Genomic DNA, 1998 nt, shown 5'->3' with positions numbered 1-1998 from the left:
CTGCTGGAGCATGGCCAAGTCTATTGTGCCAAAGCTCATACGCATTTTTACAGACTTGAGACTCAGCTGCTCCATAGGCTATGTTATTGCATACTTTCTCACTTCCAGATCTCACATAATACAATCCATTCTGTAAAACTCCCACTGCTTGCACTTCATGTATGACAGAGTTCTGAACAATACACTTATTAGGATTGAACATGACATGACAATCATTGTCCTGAGCTAACTTGTGAATTGACAACAAGTTATGATTGAATTTTGGAACATACAAAACTCCCATCAGCTTTAATCCATTATCAAGGGTTATATCACCAATGTGTGTAATAACAGCATTGTTTCCGGTAGGTAATTTGATGGTATAATGAGCATGTGCCAGTTTAACATTTTTCAATAAGGTCAAGGAAGCTGTCATGTGATATGTGGCACCACTGTCCACTATCCATTCTGTTGAAGCATACTCAGCATTATTACACATCATCAAGGTAGACACCATGCCTGAAAAAGGAGCATCCATATCCTCCATCCCTTTATGTATATGCTGACTTCCAGGTAGCAATTTTAAGATCTATTCAAACTGTTTTGATGTCAACAAAACATTACCAACATTGCTGCTACCATATTCCCCCAAACTGCCAGTTTCATCACTCTATGCTACATTCACCATTCGTCCACCTTTAATTAGGTTCCATTTTTCTGGTGGTCTTGAACTATTTCCATTATGACTAACAGATCCAGTTCTCTTATTCTTATTATGCCACTTTGGATATCCAATCAGCCTCCAACAATCATCATGACCATGACCTTTTCTTCCACATTCAGGACATACATTGAATGTGCCAGAATTAGTATGTATTTTGTTGTACATAGCAGTCACTTCATATCCAACATTATTAAGAGCAGTTCTCTGTGATTCTTCTTGTTGAATCACAGAGCATGCCATTTCCACAGTTGGAAGTGGATGAAACATCAAGATCTGACTTCGTTGTGCAGCATAACAATCATCTAATCCATTGAGAAATTGAAACAATCGAGATTCTTCTTTCTGAACATCTATTGCCTTAAAGAATGACCTAATTTCATCACTAACAAAACTAATCACTGGTAACACAGTCATCACATCAATTTCTTCCCAAATTGAACTCAACGATGTATAATACTCTACTAGAGTTGATCCATTTTGTTTAACATTAAACAAATCTTTACTAAGTTTATACTTTCGTGAACCATTCGTTAACTGAAATCGTTGTTCTAACAACTTCCATACATCAGCAGCAGAATTAACAAACAAAATCGATTTCTTAATCGAATCAGAGATATTGTTATGAATCCAGGATATTGCCATACTGTTGCAGGTGTCCCACTGCACCACTTCAGTTGTATCAGTTATGCTTCGTCATTCAGATCCATTCACAAATTCTAGCTTTCGTTTCGATGCCAATTGAATCTCCATCGAACGTCTCCAACCACGATAATCTTCAGCACCTTGCAGTTTCAACACATTGACTAACATCGGTCCATCGCTTGGATGCAAAAATAACGGATTTTGCATATCCGCAAACGAAAATCTACTTCCAGTCGTCATTAACAAGCCTCAATTTCTTCGAATCAAGCTTTTATCCTCAATCAACGCTCAACACTATTGAACAAAGCTTCAATTTCAGAAATCAAACTCTAAACGCAACTGCTCTGATTGTATCACTTCGTATTCTATCTGCAAGGATGAATTGTTTCAATCGAATTTAAGAAATAAGATTCACAGCTCTGATACCATAAAGAAAGAGATGAAGTGATCAGATCTTGAACAGAAAGAAACTTTATTCATTTCTCTAGAATACAGCATACATTCTCAAAAATCCCATTTGCTTCATTTCAGCACTATATATTTGTAACTAACTAGTAACAGAACTGAGATGTACAAAGACTAATATGTCTGGTTGCCCTAAAGGAAAAGACTAGACTGCCCTTTTACTCTAATAGTATTGTTTTGGATCTGTA

The 1998-nt window shown here is 36.7% G+C and overlaps 1 protein-coding gene across 1 annotated transcript; it reads right to left on the bottom strand.

Annotated features, from left to right (window-relative positions):
* Positions 1-649: 649 nt before the first annotated feature.
* Positions 650-1345, bottom strand: LOC141673262 (uncharacterized). The gene has a single exon (XM_074479992.1). It carries the CDS (start codon positions 1343-1345, stop codon positions 650-652), a length of 696 nt encoding a protein of 231 aa, XP_074336093.1.
* Between the last annotated feature and the right edge of the window lie 653 nt (positions 1346-1998).

The sequence above is a fragment of the Apium graveolens genome, chromosome 7 (genome assembly GCF_009905375.1).
Source record: "Apium graveolens cultivar Ventura chromosome 7, ASM990537v1, whole genome shotgun sequence".
NCBI lineage: Eukaryota > Viridiplantae > Streptophyta > Magnoliopsida > Apiales > Apiaceae > Apium > Apium graveolens.
The sequence above is the reverse complement of the archived record's forward strand: the minus strand, read 5'-3'. Positions and strand labels throughout refer to the sequence as shown.

Bases quoted from the DNA above. Each gene is read 5' to 3' on its own strand.
- LOC141673262 (XM_074479992.1), bottom strand. From the start codon at position 1,345: ATGGCAATATCCTGGATTCATAACAATATCTCTGATTCGATTAAGAAA.